The following is a 24,074-nucleotide window of genomic DNA, read 5'->3' as shown; positions in this document are numbered from 1 at the left end:
CAATTCTCGTACTAGGGTTCATATTGAATGGAGAATTCTGGTCCATTTTGTCGATATGGAGATGCAGCTGAACTAGTAATTTCATGGAGCACAGACAACCCAGGTTGTCGATTCTACGGCTGTAAAAATTACGAGGTAAGCTTAGATTGTTATAATTGTTATTTCAAGTTTTTATAAGCTTCATTTCAAATTGTTTATGGATTTGCAGAAAGATAAGAAAATTGGGTGTAAGTATTTCGCATGGTTTGATCCCCCGACTCATGAACACCTGAAGCCAGTGATTTTGGGTTTGCTTAAGAAGAAGAAGCAGTTTGAATGATATTTGCAGGAATCCAGAAAATAGAGAAATTGGAGGAGACTTTTTTTTTCTGATTTTAGGATTAATCATCATTAAGGCCATTGTATTTGGTAGTTCCGAGCACTGCTATATAGTATAATGATATTCTCCTGTATTGGGTGTTCAGGTATTTGGCGGATTGAAGTTGTTGTTGTCTATGAGGGTTATGCCCTATTTTATTAGAGATGTATTCAAGCTCTTGTGTTATATTCCTATTTAGCTCATTGAAGTTGTTGACCTTCTCTTGTGTTATGTTCCTATTTAGCTTTGGTAACCAAATATGGGTAATGCAACTTTTGTATAACCAAAGTATACCAGTATAAAAAGAAGACCTAAATAACTTATTCCACAAAATAGGTGTTCATTAGTAGACACCAAAACGGATTAGCAACACTTTACAAAATATAGCACTTGGTTGTCAATAGCAACACTTTAGAAAACATAGCACTTGGTTGTCCATAGCAACACTTGCCTTTACAAAACATAATATATTGTTGTCCATAGCAACACTTAACAAAACATAAAGCTTAAACTACAACCAAAGTTTTCATTTCTTTTTCTGCTTCTTCGTTGGTTGAGATGATAAACTAGCTTGACTAAGATTGTGTTGTGATTCTACAGTTCTTTGAATTTGTCTTGTGCTTATGGCTTTTTGCCCATCCACCTCAAGCCGACATTTCTTGGTTGGTAAGCACATTCTTCCCCTGAAGTTGTAGACCTCTTAGTCTTAGTACACCGATGCTAATGACCCTTGGATTTTGTCCTCTACTCTGCCAAAGTGCAGTATATTTAGTTATAACATTACATTCAATAGAAGGAAGATACACTACTTATAGCTTTATTTAGTTCACTTACAGTAAAAGAAGTGAACCCATTCCTTGCTTGAAACAACCCAATTCTACTGCCTCTACCTCTTCCAACCCCTCTACCTATTGCAGAAACTCCTCTACCTCTTGCTGATTGTGAACTAGATGTTGTAGTGGTACTAGTTCCTCTTCCTCTACCCCTTCCAGCAGCAGATGAAGGTGTACCAGTTGGTACAACATTTCCAGCAGCAGGTTTTTTACCGGGACATCCCCTCTTGTTGTGTCCACACACACCACAGAGGGAATAAGTCATCTCCATACCTCTCCTTGAAAGCTTCCCGAATTTTGAATATTCAGTTTCTTCTCTTTTCCTATTTTTTATGTCTTCCAGACATCTTTCTAATAGGGGGAGGTTCAATAAAGGGGTGTCCTAAAGATGGCCACTGTTTCATATACGACACAAGCTGGATAAATGTTGAATAAGCCTTCAAGTAAGTAGACTTTTGATACCAATGTGCAATGTGGTGAATAGATTTCACCGTTCCATCTTGGAGTACACTTCATAGACTTTGCCAAATTATCCTGGTAAGCCTTCATTGTAATTGGGGAGATATCGCATATCCATGTCTCACATAACTCTCTCATCTTACCTATCCTAATCATTAGCTTAATTTTGATTTTCTCTAACATTGTGATGATTGTCTTGTGTCTCTCATCCAGAATTCAGGAATTGAAAGTCCCACACATATTGTTGTCAATAATATCACACTTCCTATCACAATTGAAATAAGCTCTGCACCAGCTTTTTTTTCTGTAGTGGAGTAAGCTTTCATATATGCCATCCCCAAGCTTGTCTAGCATATCAAGTTGGTCATTCAATTCTGCAATACTAGAAGCTATTGCACATCTCCAGAAAGTATTTCTCCTCTCGAATCCTCTCCACTCTTTTGACTAATTTGCAAGGATGTGCCTAGCACACATCCTATGTTCACACTCATGCAACAAATCCCTTACATCATTAATTAAACCCTGAAGCATTCAAAAAAATAAACTCCTCGTGGATATCAGTTTGGAGATCATTGTCATCAGGAACATTCAAGTCAACTTCATCGGAACTATCAGAAGTCCAGTCTATGTCTACTTCTCATTCATTCCCAGCAGCAGCATCAGAAGCAGCATTATCAGAACTAGAATAGTTAGAAGCATCATCATCAGAAGCATTTCCATCAGAAGCAGCAGAACTGTCTGAAGTCCAGTGTATGTCATCAGAATCTTCATCAACTACCTCTTCAACCTCTTCAACCTCTATAGGCCTTTTTGCCAGAAGCCTTAATACTACTCACACCTTCCCCTTTTTCAATAGGGTCATGTACCAATAAAGGGGCAGCATGAGTCACATATATTTCTAGTGTATCCCCATCCTCTAACTGATTGCAAATGTCTACAATGTCCTTATCAGTCAATACATTTACGAGTTTGTCAATCCTATCCATCGCGCATATATACAGCTCAACCACGTTAGTTAGTCCCATATCCTTAGTGTAATTCATAAGCTCAAAGAATGAAATCATATCTACATCCACGTCTAAAGTCAAGGATTTACTGCCCCCCACATATCTACTAAAAGGGCCAATAATTAACTCACCCCCGTGATACCACTTTAAAGTAACAATTTTAAAAGATATTGTCTCTGAAACAAGCAGACAACAGGTTTTAATTTTACATGCAAACAAAGAATAAACAAATCAAAATGAACAATAAAGAAAGATAAAACACAATAAAGAAAGAAGAAGACAATACAAGCTCAAAAGCTGAAGGTTTCAGTAGACAATGACAAGAGATTCCCCATAAAGATGTCTTAAAGCCCTAAAAATACTCCTCACAAAATACCCAAATAAACCCTAACTATTTCGACCCACCCATCTAAATCACAAAGATTGAACAAAGTAAAATGAGAATACTAACCTGAAAATGACGAAAGTAACAGCAACAAACACCAGATGTGTTCTCGTCGGAGTCGCCTTCAAAGGTTAGGGGTGAAGAACATTTTGGTGAAAATAGAATTATGCTTGTTAATCTGGTCGAGGGGTTGTTTTTAATCGACCGCGTCGGATCTTTTTTGGGTCGGGATTAAAAAAGGGTCGGGTTGTCCATTTTTAATTAAAGAATCGTTTGTTTTTAATTTAAAGAAGTGCGTGTATACACAGCATTGAATATTAACTAGGCTAGTCAAAAGTAGTGTGTAATTGATACACATTTGAAAGATTTGGTGTGTAAAGTTAAACCCGTAATCAACAAGTGTGTAACAGGGATTTGGGTGCAAGGTGGATGGGTAAACTATATACTTTGCCATTCAAAAGGTCATGGACTTGGTAGTTGGTAGTTGGGGAAGAATTAAAAAATAGCCAGATTTACAAGTGATAATTGAAAAATAGTCAGAGTTTCAAAAGTAATCAAAATTTAGCCACTTTTTATGTAAAGATAAATCTAAAAGAAAACACTGTTCAAAATCCGAAAAATATTCCAGCATAATATAATAAAATTCCAGTATAATATACTGGTCCAGCATAATATGCTGGAAGTTCATACACATGTGCTCCAATTTTCAGTATATTATGCTGGAACTTTCCGTGTGTTGGAGTTCCAGCATAACATGCTGGAAGTTCATACACACATGCACCAATCTCCAGTATATTATGCCGGACCAGTCCGTGTTGCAGCAAAATAGTGTCTATTTTATAATGACTTTATAAACGATTGCTATTTTTGAATTACTTGTCTGAAAACTGACTAACCCGTACAATTTTTACTCGTAGTTGGTACATGGTACTTCTTTCTCTTCCTAATTAAATCGTCGGCGAGGTTTTTCGGCCTGACACTGAAAATTCGAAAAATGGGGCGCTCACGTAAATGCACTGGGCGGAATAAAGTAAATATAGGTCGCAGTCCAGTGTCCCCCGTTTGTTTGTTTACCCACGTTATACCCCCAAAAACTAATGGTAAAGCTTTAAAAAGAAAAGAAAAAACTGACTTCTCCAATGCCTTGGAGCTGTCACTAGTAATCAGTCACGACAGCTAACATATTTTAAAATCTCATACGTTTAATTGGCTTTTAAAAAATTCATTAATTAAGGAATCACTAATAAGGTATGGATCATTAATTTATTCTCCTTTATCCCCTCAAAACCTAATCTCGTTTTATCTTCCCTTCATACAGACGACTCCATTCACTCTCTCCCTTCTCCTCTTCCATCTGTATGTTTTTCAACTTGACCATAGTGGCTCCTTCATTATTTCATAAATATATTATGAATAATATGTTATGTATTTTTATATATTCCATTAATATACCAAAAATATGCTCTAGCTAAAGTAAATATGCGCAAACACATATAGATTATATCATTGTTGTATTATTTATATAATTAAATATTTCTAATTAGATATGCTATATGCCAGAAATTATTTCATAAATATATAATGAATATATTATACACTATATATATTTCTAGTATAATTAATAATATTTTTTAGATCTCGTTTGTTGTATAAATCATAATTATAGATCATGTATATATACCACGTATTTTTTGTGAATTATGGGATTTGGTATTTTTAATTTATATTTATCTTGGTTCACACTTAAATACGCATACTATAATCATACAATGTATAACCATCAGAATATCGTATTTGCTTGTGATAGTATAAGATTATTATAAAAAAGAAAAAAATTGTAACACTAAGCAAGAGGCATATTTTTGGAAGGAAAAAAAAAAGGAAAAAAATGAAAGAAAAAATGGAGCTATTCTCATATGAAAGGGGGACGGAACAAATTCTAATAGCATTTGCTTATGTTTAGTAGTACTAGTTTTAGTGTACGTACGTTGCATGTGTATTTCGCGTCAATCAGTATAAAATATATACAAGAAAAATAACTTATTGTAATATATGGCCTGGTCTCCCCCTCTAGGGCGACCTCTACCTCCCCGACCTCCACCTCAAGCTGGTTGAGCAGGTGGGGTAGCAACTGGTACTGTAATCATAGCATGAGGACCCGGTGGAGCACGTTGTGGCTGAAAAGTCTGTGGAGGTGCACCCCTCCTAATCCTGGGGCAATCCCTCACCATGTGGCGAGTGTCGCCACACTCAAAATAAGCTCTGGGAGGGCGTGGCTGTTGTGACTGGCTCGGGCCAGGTCTGCTGGACTGGACGCTAGGAGCACCCCGTGCATGAGGCACACTAGATACTGGCGGTGCATAATAAGGCTCCGGGGGTCTAGAAGGAGCTGGAACACCGCTGGAGGCTGGAAGAGCTGAATGAACGGGGCGGCTTACATAATCCCTACCATGGCGAGCTACTGGGGCACGAGCTCCCGAATAATAACCAGTCTCTCGAGACCTCTTGGCCTCCTTCTCCTCTCTATCCCGGGCAAACATGCCCTCGAATCTTCTGGCAATACCCACAACCTGCTGATAAGAAATATCCATATCCAATTCCATGGCCATACTAATTCGGATGCTAGGATGGAGACCCTCAATAAACCGTCGAACCCTCTCTCGAACTGTGGCAACTAAGGCCGGTGCATGTTAGGCCAAATCGCTGAAGCGAACTGCATACTCTGACACAGTCATAGCACCCTGGCGCAACTGCTCAAACTCCGCGCGCCATGGATACACTTCAAGGTAAGTTATTTTAGTACAAGGATGATTATATAACATCATTTAGTGATAATACTAACATTATTATAGATTAAATCCATAGGAAATGAGTTGAATCTTCAAGAACACCAAAAAGAGAAAAAGTTAGATTCTTCCACCAAGAGGTAATCCCTTCACTTGAGCTTCATATATATGTCATATTGGAGTATGGGTAGCATGTTTATGAGTTTTATTTGAAGTTGTAATAGGATATTGTATGAACCCTAAGGGAGGGTCTTGAAAATGATATTTTGGACAAAGAAGAAGATGAATAGTGATGAATTGATATAAAAGGAATTGTTTTGAGTTTCTAATGATTCCAATAGACTTGATAACTTAATTGATGAACGAATTGAATAGGGAATCACCATTTTGACAAGATACAACACTAGTTCTTGAAATGGGTGTTCTTGAATATAGGGTTTTGTTGGAGAAGATAATGAATAGTGACTTAATGATATTGGGTAATTAACATAGTATTAATAATGACTCCGAATGAGTATTAAATGATAAGAATGGAATTGAATAGGCTAATGGATAAGCCTATTGAATAATTTGGGATGGTTGAAGGTTTGTTGCCGAATTATGAAGCCTAAATGGGTATTTATGAATCTTTTCATATTTATTTTGATGTAGTTGGGATATCTAATGGTAGGTATTGAAGTGTGGGTGATATTTTGACATTTTAATCAATTGGAGCATTGTAGTATTTTCGGAGCTTGAAGATTTGTGGATCGAATTTAGGTCGGATTTTGGTAAAATTGGTATGGCTAGACTCGTGGTTGAATGGGCTATCAAATTTTATAACTTTTGTCGGGTTCCGAGACGTGGGCCTCACGGGTGATTTTTGCGGTGTAATTTCGGATTTTGTGGAAAATATTAGTATTTTGATATGGAATTAATTCCTATAATTTTGTGGACTGAATTAAATTAATTGTGGCTAGATTCGAGCCGTTCGAAAATTGATACGCGCATAATGAAATTTCTAGAGCATTGTTTAGCTTGATCGATATTAGATTCGTCTTGTTCAAGGTAAGTAACTCTTCTAATCTTGGAGCTGAGGGTATGAACCCTGAATGTATGTATTATGTGAATTGTTGGGAGGTGACGCACATGCTAGGTGACGGGCGTGTGGGCGTGCACCATAGAAATTGTGACATAGTTGTTTCCGTGGAATTTTATAGTCAAATAATCTTGGCATTTTCTATATAGTTTTATGTGCTAAAGAAATTGAGCTGAGAATTATATTAAAAATCATGTTGAGACTATGTGCCAGTATTATTGGGACCCATGGAGGTCATATTACTATGAATTATTTGTTTTAAATTGAAAAGTTCATACTCAGTTATACTCATGTCATTACATATCATATCTCAGTCTCTATTATTATTTATTGATACATCGTATCATCATTTTCGGACTATTTTCATGACATTGTGAGCCCGAGAGACTGGAGAGATTGATGACTGAGTGAGGCCGAGGGCCTAATTGTGAGGATAATTATGGGATTGGGTTACACGCCGCAGCAGACCAGATTGGCTTATTATAGCACATGAGTTATCCGTACGGATCCAGATGTTGATACTATAGTACGTGAGTTATCCGTGCAGCACGTGAGTTGTCCGTGTAGCACGTGAGTTGTCCATACGGATCCAGATATTGATACTATAGCACGTGAATTATTCGTGCAACACGTGAGTTGTCCGTGCGGATCTAGATATTGATACTATAGCACGTGAGTTATCCGTGCAACACATGAGTTGTCCGTGCAGATTATAGCACTTGGGTTAAAGGAGCCCCTCCGGAGTCTGTACACACCCCTGTGAGCACAGGTACCTACTGAGTGCGAGTGCCGAGCGACTGTGAGGATTGAGTGACTGTGAGGACTGTGTGACTGTGAGGACTGAGTGATGGGGAGGACCGAGTGAATTGATACTCTGAGAGTATGCATATGAGTTCATCTCTGAGATATATTGCATTGATATGCATACATGCATAGAGATGTATTTTTCCTCATGTTGTACGATATTACATCATTCATGATTTCTCACATATGTTGGCAGATGGGCATAGTGATGTGTTTGTTTTACACTGCTTATCTGGAAAGAAAAATGAAACATCTTATTTATTATTGAAAGGATTTTGGGAAAATTACTGTTTTCAAACTTATTCATATTTTTGGTAACTCCGGTAAACGATTTGGGTTTTCATTTATGTACTTGAAAGGCAGAACTATTTTCATAAATCATGTTTTTGCTGAGCATTTAATTGTTGAGTTACTTATGGTATTACTTGTTTAAGTTGTTATGAACTATTGTTGGTTATTGAAATTGGGACCCGACCTTGGTACAAGCTCGTCACTACTTTCAACCTAAGGTTAAGTTTGTTACTTATTGAGTATATGGGGTCGGTTGTACTCATACTACACTTCTGCACCTTGCGTGCAGATGTTGACTGCTGATGTTGATGTGTTCGTTGGGAGCTGGATCTGAAGATGTACATACGTTCCGGTTGTAGCTGCCTCTTGTTCATGGTAGCCTTAGATTCATAAAACTCTGTTTATATCCTTTTCAAACAGATGATGTATTTACTTCATACCAGCTTTGTAAACTCTATTATTAAAGCTCATGTTTGTACTACCAGTTCTTGGGGAAATGTATTGGTTTTAGATATTTTCTTTTAATTAATTTCCTTATTAATTTCATTGGAATTGGATAATTGGTAATTGGCTTACCTAGCGGGTTGGGTTAGGTGCCATAAAGACTAGTTGGATTTTGGGTCATGATACTTGCCTAACCTTGAGTGGGAGAATTACCCCTTAGGCATCGAGTCTTATGTGCTATTTGTGAAATATGAAAAGCCGTGTACGCGAGGTGACGAGTACGTACTCGGGCTTATATGTGCAAAATTGATTGGGTTAAAGTCTTAGGTATATTGTGTAGTAAATTGGATAATTGTTGGCATTTATTAAATCATCTATTTGCCATGTCTCAATTCGCGTTTGTTGAATTTGTTTTTATATGACAATTTGATGTGGTTATTGCTTGTATATTTATGTGAATTTCGTGAGTTTGGTGATTTGATATTTCCTGAAAATAATTATATTATGAATTTTCCATCTGCAAATAATTAATGAAATAAGTTTAAACCTAGGCGTTATATAATTATCAAGAATTTGGATTAATGAAGGTGTTGCCCTATACTGAGTATTTTCTTGTTGTTGTTTTGAGGTTTACACATTGTGTGGAGCCTTAGGCTATTTGTTATAAAATTAATTGATTTTGTTATATCTTTGGAATTGGTTGTGGCCATTGGGCAAATTGTGATATAAATTGATTTTGTTATGTTGCCGTGATAATAATCTGTGTAAATTGTTATGTTATTTGAGTTATTATTTTGAGGATATAAGGGTGGCATTTCACTGTTAATATTATGTGGGTATAAGGGTGACATTTCTCCGTTGTTATGTGCATTGGGATATTGTCTAGACGGAGCAATAAGGGTTGCTATCGGAGAGATAAGGGTGGTTATAGGAGCGATAAGGGTGGCTATTGATATTGTCAGGGCGGAGGGATAAGGGAGGCTATTATAGGAGTGATAAGGGTGGCTATAGGAGCGATAAGAGTGGCTATTGATATTGTCAGGGCGGAGGGATAATGGAGGCTATTATAGGAGTGATAAGGGTGGCTATAGGAGAGATAAGGGTGGCTATTGTCAGGAATGATATGTGATGATGTGGGGTTATTGCGTTGGTAATTTTCATGTGATGATTTTCCTTGTGTTTATTTTTATACCTTGTGCAATTTATCTTATTGTTGGTAAATTGATAATAGTCTGATCTATGTTGAAATTGGGAGCCTATGGTTATTGCCAGGTGGATTATGAAATAAAATATGGGCACGAGGTACCGTGAGTAAATAATGATGATATTGGCATGTGAACTGTCCGTGCAGTTGTGATATGAAATGTGGGCACGAAGTACCGTGAGTAAATAATGATGATATTGGCACGTGAATTGTCCGTGCAGTTGTGATATAAAATGTGGGCATGAGGTGCCGTGGTTAAATGATGATGATATTTGGCACGTGAGTTGTCCTTGCGGTTGTGATAGGGAAATTGGCACGAGGTGCCGTGGAAATATGAAAGTGGGCTGAGACCCGTATTTTATGATTTTGAAATGCTGTGTCACAGGGTGACTTTTATTCGAAAGAGATTTATTTGAAAGATATTTATTTAAAGAAAATAGATTTGAAAGAGATTTATTTGAAAGTATTATATCCTGAAGATTTCTATTTGAAAAACATATAAGTGAAAGATTTATATTGGAAGGACTTGATTAATTGGTTGTACTTGTATTCATTATTTATTGCGCAATATTTATGGTGTTCTTGTCGCCCTGCTGTGTATATCACTGGTTGATTATTGTTGTTTTCATTGTTATTTGTTTCCTATTATTTTTGTATACTATATTGCATAGGTTATTAGACTAGTGAGTGTCTCGATTGTACCTCGTCACTACTCCACTGAGGTTAGTCTTGATACTTACTGGGTACCGACCGTGGTGTACTCATACTACTCTTCTGCACATTTTTGTGCAGAGCCAGGTATTGGAGCTATCGGACTCGGACAGAGTGAAAGTGTGATCGCAAGGATTCAAGGTAGAGCTGCTTGGTCGTTGCACTCCCTTGAAGTCTTTTCATTTTATTGTACTGTTAATTATTAATCAAACAATATTGAGTATTCGATCCTTGAGATCATTTCATGTATTCAGTTAGAGTTCGTGACTCAGTATTACCAGTCTTGGGAGGTTGTTATATTTGTAATTATTTCCGTTGTTGGTTTATATATTAAAAAACATGGCTTGAATTGTTAACAGTCTTGGCAACTCTGGCATTGCTAAGGTAACAGTCTTGGCATGGAAATCAAGGATGGCGTCATATGGGGATAGCTAGTCCATGCCCAGGATGACCTCAAAGTCGGTCATATCAAGTAACAGAAGGTCCGCTCTAGTCTCGTAACCACAGAATGTGACCACACAGGACCGATAAATCCGATCCACAGCCACAGAATCGCCCACAGGAGTGGACACATAAACAGGAGTACCCAAGGACTAGCGAGGAATATCCAGAAAATGAGCAAACAGGGATGATACATATGAATAGGTAGATCCTGGATCAAATAACACTGAAGCATCCCTACCGCAGACAGAAATAATACCTGTGATCACGGCATCTGAGGCCACTGCATCTGGTCTGGCCGGAAAAGCATAGAATCTAGTTGGAGCATCGGCTGGCTGGCCTCCACCTGACTGAACAATAGCTAGCTGACCTCCCCCTGCCTGGCCTCCACCTCTAGGACGACCCATACCCACATATCCCCCACCTCTAGGCGGTCGGACGGCTGGTGCTGCAATCATGGGTTGATGACCCTATTATACTGCCTTGCCCTGAAGTCTGGGACAACATCTCTTTATGTGACCCGGATCTCCACACTTGTAATAACCTCTCGGTACCATAGACTGTTGCCCCGAAGTCTAACCCTGATGACCTGAATACCCATTAGAAGGACCCTGGATGGCTAGTGGGCAGTATGAACTCTCTAGCATGGCACTGAAATAGGAACTGGAAGAACCCTGATGAGCTGGTGGGCGATAAGAAATCTCTGGCATGGCACTGAAATAGGGTCGTGCTGGAGCACCCCGAAGAGGTGGTAGTGCTGGATATGTGGGCCTACTAGGCGGACCCCTCCCAAACTGACCTTTTCCCCTTGTCGGGGCACCTCTAAACTCTCCGGAGAAATGGGACCTCTTGTCCTGCTGCATCTGCTCTCTACCCCTCTGGTTGTAGCCCTCAATCCTCCAAGCAATCTCCACTACTAGCTGATAATTAGTACCCATCTCCACCTCCCGGGCCATACTAGCCTGAATACTGGGGTGCAACCCCGCAACAAATCTCTTAACTCTCTCTACGTCGGTGGGAAGTATCATGAGTGCATGGAGAGACAACTCAGAGAATCTCGCCTCATAATCGGTCACTGACATCTGACCCTTCTCGTGCTGCTCGAACTGACCTCGTAACTCTTCCCTCTAAGAGGGTAGAATATACATGTCCAAGAAAAGCAGTGTAAACTGGTCCCAAGTCATAGGAGGAGAACCCGCTGGTCTGCCAAGATGATAAGACTGCCACCATCTACGGGCCCTTCCCTCCATCTAGAAGGCAGTGAAATCCACCCCATAGGACTCCAATATCCTCATGTTGTGCAGTCTGCCCCCGCGCCGATCAATGAAGTCCTGGGGATCCTCATGCTGCTCACCTCTGAAGATAAGAGGGTGTAGCCTAGTCCATCTGTCCAATAGCTTCTGCGGATCGCCGTCCGTAGTTGGTCTACGCTCAGGTGCAACCGCTGTAACTGGCTGGGCTCCGCCCACGGATAGTGTACCCAGAGACTGATATACTGCAGCTGCATGCCCCGGAGCCTGGGAAATAGGGGTCTGTTCTCCCCCTCCCGCCTGAGATGTGGTTGGGTCTACTGGAAATAAACCAGCCTGAGTCATAGTGTCCATGAACTGCAGCATACGGCCCATGACCTCCTGAAAGCCCGGTGCTGGCATGAAATCTACCGGGGTTGGCTCTGCGGCGGGTACCTCGCCCTGCTCCTCAATGATGGGATCCTCCACTGGATCCGCTAGTGGTGCTATTGCGACAGCTCTAAGACGCCCTCGTCCCCTACATCGAGTCGGTGCTCTCTCCCGGCCTCTGCCTCGGCCTCTAGCAACGGGGGGAGCAGCTCTTCCCGGGTCTGGAACGTCAGTCGTACGCGTCCTCACCATCTGTGAGAGAATGAGAGAAAGGATTTTAGTATACCATCAACTACACGATAGGAGATGAATAAAGAGTAGTTTCCTAACACTCTATAGCCTCTCAAACATAAGTACAAACTCCTCTGCACCGATCCGCAAGACTCTACTAGGTCTGCCCATAACTTGTGAGTCCTACGTGAACCTAGTGCTCTGATACCATGTTGCACGACCCAATTCCATCATAGGCCGTGATGGCGCCCAACACCATTGTTAGGCAAGCCAACACTGATCAAACTAATGGTTTCCCGTTTAAATAAATTACTAAGTAGATAACATTTCCTTATTTGTTAAAAAGATTTAGAAATTTGCAAATGTGACATAATTAAACGGTAGAAAACGAGTATAAATCGTAATCATGTAAACAAATCCAAAATCATGAGTCTACTAGTGTGTATGCCAAAATCTAGTGTCACAAGTATGTGGAAAATCTAGTTGAATATATAAAAGAACACTAGTCTACTGTCTGAAAGGAAATAGACAGAAAATTAAATATAAGGGAGACTCCAGCTGCTGCAGAACGGCTTGGAGGCAGCTAACCGTGAAGTCTCAAGATGGGGATAAAATCAGCGCACCAGACTGGTAACCAGGTGTACCTGCCTCAGATCCTGTATAATTAAGTACAGAAGTGTAGCGTGAGTACATAAACAATAAGTACCCAGTAAGTATCTAGTCTAACCTCGAAGAAGTAGTGACGAGGGGTCGACTCCGACACTTACTAAGGGCCAACAATACGATAATATGAAATTCTAATTAAGCATGATATATATAACAATAAAATACAGAACAAGAAATAACTGAACAATTCATCACCATATTTAAGAACCCGAAATCACTTCCTTCATTTAAAACAAATAATCCTTCAAATAATGAATTTATACCAAAAACAAAAGTCTTCCAGCTCTATTATCACACACAAAATTCCACCGAGGACATTCGGCCCGATCCAACATAAATGTAAACTGTGCACTGTCGAGGGTCAAATGGCACAAACCATAGATGCATATATTAACCTGCCGAGGCGAACGGCCCACTCCCATGAGAGTAGTAGAAAGAATTACCCCGCTCGCGGATCATACTTGCGATGAGGTCAAATATAAATTGTCAATAAATCATAACTCTTTCTTGATTCTTTTCAAAATAAAGACAATTCAACTTCAACCTTTCAAATCCTTAAATTCCCCAACTTAGTTCCATTTGATACAATTAAAAAATATAATCAAATAACGGTGCCCATAGAGCATGGTGTAAACCTAAAACTACCCGGACATAAATAGAAATAGTAGCTACGTACGGACTCTCGTCACTTCCTGCGTATGTAACCCCCCCTCCCCCCACCCCACCCCCAAATAACAACACATATTAATTCAGTTCACCTATGGGGTAAATTCCCTCTTACAAGGTTAGAAAAGAGACTTACCTCGTCTCAAAGCCTACTTCCCATTTCAAGAATGCGCTCAAACCTCCAAATTTGATGCCAAACGACTCGAAACTAGTCAAACATTACATAAATCAATCACTCTATGATCAAAAGTTCATATCTCCACTATTAGAGTGATTACTCAACTCAAATTATAAGATTCCTAAAATTCACCCCCGGGCCCACATACCCGGATTCCGAATATGTTTGAAGAAAGTTGTTACCCATAACCTTAGGAACATAAATATATGGTTTTCACTAAGTTTCATAATGATTTTCGTGGTAAAATCTCATTTTTATTAAACCCTAGGTTTTTCATCTAAACCATGATTTCTACCAATTTTCATGTTACAATCTACCCATAATCTATGTATTAAACTCACATTAAGGTAGGAATTACTTATCCTCAATAGCTAGGTCGAAGTCTCCTTTTTTGAATCTCTAAAATCGCCCAAATGTGTGAAGAATGGGAGAAAAATTGCGTAAGTCCCGTATTAAACGAAGTTCACTGCCTTCAACGATTTCCGCACCTGTGGTCAAAGGGTCGCACATGCGCCCTCGCTTTTGCGGACAAAAGTTCGCTTCTGCAGAACTCCCCTGGGCCGGCTGGCATCACTTCTGCGGATGGGTTTCTGTTTCTGCGGTCCCGCTTCTGCTGAGGATGAGCCGCACCTGCGGAACCTGAGCTGCCCTTCCTTGGCCGCTTCTGCGAGGCCTGGCTCGCACCTGCGAGCTCTCACCTGCAGCTGGCCAAGCGCAGGTGCAGTTATGACAGACTTGATGCTTCAGCTGTTGTTCCAAATTCTCATCTTGGTCTGAGCCTCATCCGATTGACACTCGAAACCCTCGGGGACCCGCCCGAACATACCAACCAGTTTGTAATAATAAAACGGACTCTCTCGAACTCTCGAAATACCCAAAACAGCATCAAAGCTAAGAATCGCATCGCAAAACCAATTGAACCAAACTTAAGAACTTCAAGTTCTTCAATTCACTTCCAATGCGCTGAAACGTACTTAAACTACTCGAAATGACACCAAATTTTGTGTGCATGTCTTAAATGACATTACGGAAATATTCCCAGTCTCAAAATTCCGTTTGGACCTCGATATCATCAAAATTCGCTCCCAACCAAATTTAAAGAACTTCTAAAATCTTCAATAACCAACTCTCACTATTAGGCACCAAAACACTCCCGGATCATCCAAAACCCGATCCGAACATACGCCCAAGCCTGAAATTATCATACTAACCTATTGGAACCGTCAAATTTTGATTCCGAGGTCGTCTACTCAAAATATTGACCGAAGTCGAACTTGGCCTTTTAAGCCAGCCTTAAGGAACCAAGTGTTCCGATTTCAACCCAAACCCTTCCAAATCTCGAACTAACCATTACCGCAAGTCATAAAATAGCAAAAGCATGTACGGGAAGTCTTATTTAGGGGAACAAGGTTCTAGGAATCAAAATGACCGGTCGGATTGTTACATTCTCCACCTCTTAGACAAACGTTCGTCCTCGAACGGGTTTAGATTCATACCTGAGGTGCTGAATAAGTGTAGATATCTGCTCCGCATGTCCTTCTCGGACTCCCAGGTTGCCTCCTTGACTGGTTGGCCCCTCCATTGAACCTTTACCGCAGAAATCCTCTTGGATCTCAACTAGTTATCCTGTCTAGCAACTGGCTCCTCCTCATAACCCAAGCTCTCATCTAGCTGAATAGTTCTGAAGTCTAACACATGTGACAAGTCGGCGTGATACCTCCGGAGCATAGACACGTGAAAAACCGGATGAACCCCTGATAGGCTGGGAGGTAAAGAAAGCTCATAAGTAACCTCCCCAACCCGCCTCAACACCTCAAATGGACCTATAAACCTTGGGCTCAACTTGCCCTTCTTCCCGAATCTCATAATGCCCTTTATCAGCAAGACTTTCAAGAGAACCTTCTCGCCTACCATAAATAATACATCACGTACCTTTTGATCCGCGCAACTCTTCTGTCTAGACTGTGCTGTGCAAAGTCGCTCCTGAATCAACTTTACCTTTTCCAAGGCATCCCTCACTAAATCAATACCATATAACTTAGCCTCGCCGGGCTCAAACCACCCGATGGAAGAACGACATCGCCGATCATATAAAGCCTCAAATGGAGCTATCTCGATGTTGGACTGATAACTGTTATTGTAAGCAAACTCGGCCAAATGCAAGAACTGATCCTACTGTCCCCCAAAGTCAATCACACATGCTCTGAGCATGTCCTCCAAGATTTGAACTATCCGCTCTGACTGCCCATCGGTCTGTGGATGAAACGCAGTGCTGAGCTCTACACGGGTCCCCAACTCACTCTGTACGGCTCTCCATAAATGAGAAGTGAATTGAGGGCCTCTGTCTGATATGATGGAAACAGGCACCTCGTGCAACCGAACTATCTCCCGAATATAAATCTGGGCCAACCTCTATGAAGTATAAGTAGTTGCAACTGGAATGAAATGTGCTGACTTGGTCAACCTGTCAACAATGACCCAAACTGCATCGAACTTCCGATAGGTCCACGGCAACCCAACTACGAAGTCCATAGTAATGCATTCCCATTTCCACTCTGGTATAGTCATCTGCTGGAGTAAGCCACCTGGCCTCTGGTGCTCAGACTAAAGCTGCTAGCAATTTAGGCACCTAGCTACACACTCGACTATGTCTTTCTTCATTCGCTGCTACCAATAATGTTGTCTCAGGTCCTGATACATCTTCGTAGCACCTGGATGAATGGAATATAGAGAACTGTGTGCCTCCTCTAGAATTCTCTCCCTCAAGCCATCGACATTAGGAACACATAGATGACCCTGGAGTCGCAGGACACCATCCTCGCCAATAGAAACCTCCTTGGCAACACCCTATAGTACTGTCTCTCTGAGAATTGCCAAGTGCGGTTAATCAAACTGTCGAGCCTTGATCTACTCCAATAGTGAAGACTGGGCAACAACACGTGCAAGAACTCGGCTAGGCTCTAAAATATCCAACCTCACAAGTCTGTTAGCCAATGACTGAATGTCCCAAGCTAGTGGCCTCTCTTCTGCTGAAATAAATACCAAGCTACCCATACTCTCTGCCTTCCTGCTCAAGGCATCCGCGACAATGTTCGCTTTGCCCGGATGATAAAGAATGGTGATGTCATAGTCCTTCAGCAACTCAAGCCATCTGCGCTGCCTAAAATTAAGATCCTTTTTCTTGAACAAGTGCTGCAAACTGCGGTGATCAATGTAAACCTCACAAGGCACCCCATATAGATAATGCCTCCAGATCTTAAGAGCATGAACAATCACATCTAACTCCAAATCGTGCACATGATAATTTTTCTCATAGGGCTTCACCTGACGTGAAGCATATGCAATAACTCGCCCCTCCTGCATAAATACACAACCCAAGCCAACGCGTGAAGTGTCTCAATACACAGTATACATCCCTGAACCGGAAGGCAATACTAGAACTGGTGTTGTATTCAAGGCCGTCTTGAGCTTCTAAAAGCTTGCCTCACAATCATCAGACCAATGGAATGGAGCACCTTTCTGGGTCAATCTAGTCAAAGGTGCTGCAAGGGATGAAAAACCCTCCACAAACCGGCGATAATAACCTACTAACCCCAGGAAACTCCTGATCTTAGCCGCCGAAGTAGGACGAGGCCAACTCTGAACTGCCTCAATCTTCTTGGGGGATACCTTAATACCCTCGCCTGATACAACATGCCCCAATAATGCCATATAATCTAACCAAAATTCACACTTGGAGAGCTTAGCATACAACTTCTGTTCCCGCAAAGTCTGGAGCACTACTCTCAAATGTTGCTCGTGCTCCCCCAGGCTACGTGAGTAGATCAAGATGTCATCAATGAAGATAATGACGAATAAATCAATATAAGGTCTGAACACCCTGTTCATCAAATCCATAAACACTGTTGGGGAATTAGTCAAGCTGAAGGACATCACTAGAAATTAATAATGACCATATCTAGTACGAAAAGCAGTCTTCGGAACATCTGAGTCCCGAATCTTCAACTAATGATACCCTGACCTCAAGTCGATCTTAGAGAATACCCTATCACCCTGCAACTGGTCAAACAAATCATCGATACGCGGCAACAGGTACTTGTTCTTGATGGTAACTTTGTTCAACTGGCGGTAATCAATGCACATCCGCATAGTTCCATCTTTCTTCTTCACAAATAACACTGGTGCACCCCAAGGTGATACACTTGGTCTGACAAACCCCTTTGCTAATAACTCTTCAAGCTGGTCCTTCAACTCCTTAAACTCTTTCGGAGCCATACGGTATGGTGGGATAGATATAGGCTGGGTACCTAGAGCCAAGTCAATACAGAAATCAATATCACGATCTAGTGGCATGCTTGGAAGGTCAGAAGGAAACACATCGGCGAACTCCCGAACTACTAGCACTGAATCAATCATCGGAGACTCTGCGGTGGTATCCCGAACATAGGCTAGATAAGCCAAACAACCCTTCTCGATCAAATGTCGAGCCTTCAGAAAAGAGATAACCCGACTAGATGTACTGACAGACGAACCCTTTAACTCTAATCTAGGCAACTCTAGCATTGCTAAGGTAACAGTCTTGGCATGGAAATCAAGGATGGCATCATATGGGGATAACTAGTCCATGCCCAGGATGACCTCAAAGTCGGTCATATCATGTAACAGAAGGTCCGCTCTAGTCTCGTAACTACAGAATGTGACCATACAGGATCGATAAATCCGATCCACAACCACAGAATCGCCCATAGGAGTGGACAGATAAACAGGAGTACCCAAGGACTCGCGAGGAATATCCAGGAAATGAGCAAACAAGGATGATACATATGAATAGGCAGATCCTGGATCAAATAACACCGAAGGATCCCTACCACAGACAGAAATTATACCTGTGATCACGGCATCGGAGGCTACTGCATCTGGTCTGGCCGAAAAAGCATAGAATCTAGTTGGAGCGTCGGCTGGCTGGCCTCCACCTGACTGAACAATAGCTAGCTAACCTCCCCTTGCCTGGCCTCCACCTCTAGGATGGCCCCTACCCACATGTCCCCCACCTCTGGGCGGTCGGACGACTGGTGCTGCAATCATGGGTTGATGACCCTGCTGTACTGCCTTGCCCCAAAGTCTGGGACAACATCTCTTTATGTGACCCGGATCTCCACACTCGTAACAACCTCTCGGTACCATAGACTATTGCCCCAAAGTCTGACCCTGATGACCTGAATACCCACTAGAAGGACCCTAGATGGCTAATGGGCGGTATGAACTCTCTGACATGGCACTGAAATAGGCACTGAAAGAACCCTGATGAGCTGGTGGGCGATAAGAAATCTCTGGCATGGAACTGAAATAGGGTCGTGCTGGAGCACCCCCGAGGAGGTGGTGGTGCTGGATATATGGGCCTACTAGGCGGACCCTTCCCAAACTGACATTTTCCCCTAGCTGGTGCACCTCTAAACTCTCCGGAGAAATAGGACCTCTTTGTCCTGCTGCATCTGCTCTCTACCCCTCTGGCGGTAGCCCTCAATCCTCCGAGCAATCTCCATTACTAGCTGATAATCAGTACCCATCTCCACCTCTCGGGCTATACTAGCTTGAATACTGGGGTGCAACCCCGCAACAAATCTCTGCACTCTCTCTGCGTCGGTAGGAAGTATCATGAGTGCATGGAGAGACAACTCAGAGAATCTCGCCTCATAATCGGTCACTGACATCTGACCCTTCTCGAGCTGCTCGAACTGACCTCGTAACTCTTGCCTCTGAGAGGGTGGAATATACCTATCCCATAAAAGCTGTGTAAACTGGTCCCAAGTCATGGGAGGAAAACCCGCTGGTCTGCCAAGAAGATAAGACTGCCACCATCTACGGGCCCTTCCCTCCAGCTAGAAGATAGTGAAATCCACCCCATGGGACTCCAATATCCTCATGTTGTGCAGTCTGTCCCTGCACCAATCAATGAAGTCCTGGGGATCCTTATGCCGCTCACCTCCGAAGATAAGAGGGTGTAGCCTAGTCCATCTATCCAATAGCTTCTGCAGATCGCCGTCCGCAGTTGGTCTAGGCTCAGGTGCAACCGCTGCAACTGGCTGGGCTCCGCCCACGGGTAGTGTACCCAGAGTCTGATATATTGCAGCTGCATGCCTCAGATCCTGGGAAATAGGGGTCTGTTCTCCCCCTCTCGCCTGAGATGTGGCTGGGTCTGCTGAAAATAAACCAACCTGAGTCATTGTGTCCATGAACTGCAACATACAGCCCATGACCTCCTGAAAGCCCGGTGCTAGCATGAAATCTACCGGGGCTGGCTCTGCGGCGGGCACCTCGCCCTGCTCCTCAATGATGGGATCCTCCACTGGATCCACTAGTGGTGCTACTGCGACAGCTTTAGGACACCCTCGTCCCCTACATCGGGCCGGTGCTCTCCCCTGGTCTCTACCTCGGCCTCTAGCAATAGGGGGAGCAGCTCCTCCCGGGTCTGGAACGTCAGTCGTATGAGTCCTCACCATCTGTGAGAGAATGAGAGAAAGGATTTTAGTATACCATCAACTACACGATAGGAGATGAATAAAGAGTAGTTTCCTAGCACCCTATAGCCTCTCAAAGATAAGTACGGACTCCTCCGTACCGATCCGCAAGACTCTACTAGGTCTGCCCATAACTTGCGAGACCTACGTGAACCTAGTGCTCTGATACCATGTTGCACGACCCAATTCCATCATAGGCCGTGATGGCGCCCAACACCATTGTTAGGCAAGCCAACACTGAACAAACTAATGGTTTTCCGTTTAAATAAATTACTAAGTGGATAACATTTCCTTATTTGTTAAAAAGATTTAGAAATTTGCAAATGTGACATAATTAAACGGTAGAAAACGAGTACAAATCTTAATCATGTAAACAAATCCAAAATCATGAGTCTACTAGTGTGTGTGCCAAAACCTGGTGTCACAAGTATGTGAAAAATCTAGTAGAATATACAATAGAACACTAGTCTACTGTCTGAAAGGAAATAGACAGAAAATAAAATATAAGGGAGACTTCAGCTGCTGCAGAACGGCTTGGAGGCAGCTCACCGTGAAATCTCAAGATGGGGATAAAATCTGCGCACCAGACTGGTAACCAGGTGTACCTGCCTCAGATCCTGTACAATTAAGTACAGAAGTGTAGCGTGAGTACATAAACAATATGTACCCAGTAAGTATCTAGTCTAACCTCGAAGAAGTAGTGACGAGGGGTCGACTCCGACACTTACTAAGGGCCAACAATATGATAATATGAAATTCTAATTAAGCATGATATATATAACAATAAAACACAGAACAAGAAATAACTGAACAATTCATCACCATATTTAAGAACCCGAAATCACTTCCTTCAATTAAAACAAATAATCCTTCAAATAATGAATTTATACCAAAAACAAAAGTCTTCCAGTTCTACTATCACACACAAAATTCTACCAAGGACGTTCGGCCCGATCCAACATAAATGTAAACTATGCACTGCCGAGGGTCAAACGGCACGAACCATAGATGCATATATTAACCTGCCGAGATGAACGGCCCGCTCCCATGAGAGTAGTAGAAAGAATTACCCCGCTTGCGGATCATACTTGCGACGAGGTCAAATATAAATTATCAATAAATCATAACTCTTTCTTGATTCTTTTCAAAATAAAGACAATTCAACTTGAAGCTTTTAAATCCTTAAAATCCTCGACTTAGTTCCATTTGATACAATTAACAAATATAATCAAATAACAGTATCCACAAAGCATGGTGTCAACCTAAAACTACCCGCACATAAACAGGAATAGTAGCTACGTACGGACTCTCGTCACTTCGTGCGTACGTAGCCCACCCCCAAATAATAACACATATTAATTAAGTTCGCCTATGGGGTAAATTTTCTCTTACAAGTTTAGAAAAGAGACTTACCTCGTCTCAAAGCCTACTTCCCACTTCAAGAATGCGCTCAAACCTCCAAATTTGATGCCAAACGACTCGAAACTAGTCAAACATTACATAAATCAATCACTCTATGATCAAAAGTTCATATCTCCACTATTAGAGTGATTACTCAACTCAAATTGCAAGATTTCTAAAATTCACCCCCGGGCCCACATACCCGGATTCCGAATATGTTTGAAGAAAGTTGTTACCCATAACCTTAGGAACATAAATATATAATTTTCACTAAGTTTCATAATTATTTTCGTGGTAAAATCTCATTTTTATTAAACCCTAGGTTTTTCATCTAAACCTATGATTTATACCAATTTTCATGTTAAAATTTACCCATAATTTATGTATTAAACTCACATTAAGGTAGAAATTACTTACCCTCAATAGGTAGGTCGAAGTCTCCCTTTTTGAAGCTCTAAAATCGCCCAAATGTGTGAAGAATGGGAGAAAAAATTCCTATGTCCCGTATTAAATGAAGTTCACTGCCTTCAGCGATTTCCGCACCTGCGGTCAGAGGGCCGCACCTGCGCCCTCGCTTCTGCGGACAAAAGTTTGCTTCTGCGGAACTCCCCTGGGCCGGCTGGCGTCGCGTCTGCGGTCACGCTTCTGCGGAGGATGGGATGCACCTGCGGAACCTGGGCTGCCCTTCCTTGGCTGCTTCTGCGAGGCCTAGCTCGCACCTGCGAGCTCTCACCTGCGGTTGGCCAAGAGCATGTGCGGTTATGACAGACCTGATGCTTTAGCTGTTGTTCCAAATTCCCATCTTGGTCCGAGCCTCGTCCGATTGATACTCGGGGTCTTCGGGGCCCCGCTCGACCATACCAACCAGTTTGGAATCATAAACGGACTCGCTCTAACTCTCAGAACGCTCGAAACAACATCAAAGCTAAGAATCGCACCCCAAAACCAATTGAACCAAACTTAAGAACTTCAAGTTCTTCAATTCACTTCCAATGCGCCGAAATGTACTTAAACTACTCGGAATGACACCAAATTTTGTGTTCAGGTCTTAAATGATATTACGGAACTATTCTTGATCTCGGAATTCCGTTTGGACCTCGATATCACCAAAACCCGCTCCCAACCAAATTTAAAGAACTTCTAAAACCTTCAAGAACCAACTCTTACTATTAGGCGTCAAAGCGCTCCCGGATCATCCAAAACCTAATCCGAACATATGCTCAAGCCCGAAATCATCATACGAACCTATTGGAACCGTCAAATTCCGATTCCAAGGTCGTCTATTCAAAATGTTGAGCGAAGTCAAACTTGGCCTTTTAAGCCAATCTTAAGGAACCAAATGTTCCAATTTCAACCCGAACCCTTCCAAATTCCGAACTAACCATTCCCGCAAGTCATAAAACAGCAAAAGCATGTACATGAAGTCTTATTTAGAGGAACGGGTTCTAAAAATTAAAACGACCGGTCGGATCGTTACATATGTTCTATTTTGTTTATCGAGTTGAGTCTTTTCCCCCCCTTGATATCTATATGTCTCTTTCTTACATGGTGATTAAATTTATTTTTTGTAACCAAGGTACATAAAATTCGTTCATATAGACTCAAAACCTTTCCAACTTTGTATCAAAATTATATGACAATATAATTCAATTATCTTGTCTTAAATGATATGGCGTTGGTAAATAGAATATGGTTATATGGCATTGCTAAATAGAATATGGTACTTGGATGTATTTTTGTTGGACAATTAAATCAACGTATAATTGTTGATTTTAAATTCTTAAAAATATTAGTTAATTTAAAGGTCCTAAATCTTAGGAAAATAATTAAATAACCTTTTTGGTCTAGTGTGAGCTCTAATTTTAAAAGAGTAAAAAGAAACGAACACATTTTACAAGGGACTTTATACTTTTAATATAGTATAGACTTTTAAGTGTAAGATTGACATGCAGTAAACTCTTAATATTTTTTGAAGGTTTTGTAGGACTTTCTAC

General features: G+C 41.4%; 1 protein-coding gene across 1 annotated transcript; it reads right to left on the bottom strand.

Moving 5' to 3' along the window:
- Positions 1-19,611: 19,611 nt before the first annotated feature.
- LOC138894631 (uncharacterized) lies at positions 19,612-19,974 on the bottom strand. Its single transcript, XM_070179342.1, has one exon. The coding sequence runs from the start codon at positions 19,972-19,974 to the stop codon at positions 19,612-19,614; it is 363 nt and encodes a 120-aa protein (XP_070035443.1).
- Between the last annotated feature and the right edge of the window lie 4,100 nt (positions 19,975-24,074).

Source organism: Nicotiana tomentosiformis, chromosome 6 (assembly GCF_000390325.3).
Source record: "Nicotiana tomentosiformis chromosome 6, ASM39032v3, whole genome shotgun sequence".
Taxonomy (NCBI): domain Eukaryota; kingdom Viridiplantae; phylum Streptophyta; class Magnoliopsida; order Solanales; family Solanaceae; genus Nicotiana; species Nicotiana tomentosiformis.
Note: the sequence above shows the minus strand (reverse complement) of the source record. Positions and strands in the feature narration are given on the sequence as shown.

What these genes read in the sequence shown, in the direction of transcription:
- LOC138894631 (XM_070179342.1), bottom strand. Translation starts at nt 19,974, where the DNA reads ATGACTTGGGACCAGTTTACACAGCTTTTATGGGATAGGTATATTCCA.